This window comes from Gastrolobium bilobum, unplaced genomic scaffold, assembly GCF_033153095.1.
Source record: "Gastrolobium bilobum isolate Gb01-03AN ecotype WA unplaced genomic scaffold, APGP_CSIRO_Gbil_v1 utg43133, whole genome shotgun sequence".
Classification (NCBI taxonomy): Eukaryota; Viridiplantae; Streptophyta; class Magnoliopsida; order Fabales; family Fabaceae; genus Gastrolobium; species Gastrolobium bilobum.
Window position 1 is genome coordinate 54,986 of NW_026895607.1, and position 1,128 is coordinate 56,113.

Genomic DNA, 1,128 nt, shown 5'->3' on the forward strand with positions numbered 1-1,128 from the left:
CATGCAACCGATTGAGAACTTTGTTCTTCCTATACTCAATATTACCAAAAGATTTCCTATTCCAATCCTTAAGGACCTGAGTAAGTTCCATCAAATTACAATTGGTGTGCGCATCATTCTTCCATTATTTTGACAGAACTTGGTTAAAACCTGGATGATCAAGCCAAGCTGGAAAAAAACTGAAAGGTCGTTCCTCCGGCTTATCCCGTTTACTGAAGAGCGAGATTAAAAGAGGATTACGATTCGATGTAACTCTAGGCAGAGCACCTTTACCACTGCTTCTTCATACGCTATTCGCCATTACCCATTTGCACATGCACGGTCAAGGCGCTTAAAGACTCGATCCAGGTGTAGAAACTTAGGCCCTCTCCAAGTAAAAAAGGGACCAGAACTCCCTAGATCAATCATGCTACAATTATTCAAGACCTCGACAAAAGAGGCAATGCGACTAGTATCCACTGGAGCCCCACCACGCTTCTCTTCACTCAAACTTATCTCATTAAAGTCACCAGCAATAAGCCACGGATCAGAATGCAGCTGACTAATGAGACGAAATTTATCACACAACTCCTTCCTTTTCTCAATACGAGGATTAGCATATACTGCTGTAAACAGGAATGGAACTTGTTCAGGCAACTCCACCTTACAATGAATATGTTTGTAACTGCTATCAACTACATCCAAAGAGAGCTTCTCATGATTCCAAAGTAACCATAAACCCCCAGAAAACCCAAATGCTTCCTCAATGTAATGGTTTGAAAACCCCATTGATTTGATAATTCTAGCAGCCTTGACACCGCTAACTCTAGGCTCTAATATGACAACATAGTCCATACTATATTTTCTAATAAAAGTTGACATAGTGCTTCGAAAACGTTTCTTTGCCGCTCCACAACAATTCCAAACGAAAAAATTCATTAAAAACTAGTGTGGATATTCCAAGTTTGTTGGGTACCTGGACCTTCCTCTACACAACCCTCAATCTGTTGCTGGCCTGAGTCTATCATCATCTCTTGATTATACTGAGTTTCTTCTACCATCTGGAACTCTGACAAAGAATCTGGAACTTTGGGAATACCAGTCTCATGAAGATTAGCTAAAGGCTGGTCCTTTGTATTCCTTGCCCTC

General features: G+C 40.9%; 1 protein-coding gene across 1 annotated transcript; it reads right to left on the minus strand.

Moving 5' to 3' along the window:
• Positions 1-300: 300 nt before the first annotated feature.
• On the minus strand, positions 301-834 carry LOC133284184 (uncharacterized). Its single transcript, XM_061481178.1, has one exon. It carries the CDS (start codon positions 832-834, stop codon positions 301-303), a length of 534 nt encoding a protein of 177 aa, XP_061337162.1.
• Positions 835-1,128: the final 294 nt, after the last annotated feature.

What these genes read in the sequence shown, in the direction of transcription:
- LOC133284184 (XM_061481178.1), bottom strand. Translation starts at nt 834, where the DNA reads ATGGACTATGTTGTCATATTAGAGCCTAGAGTTAGCGGTGTCAAGGCT.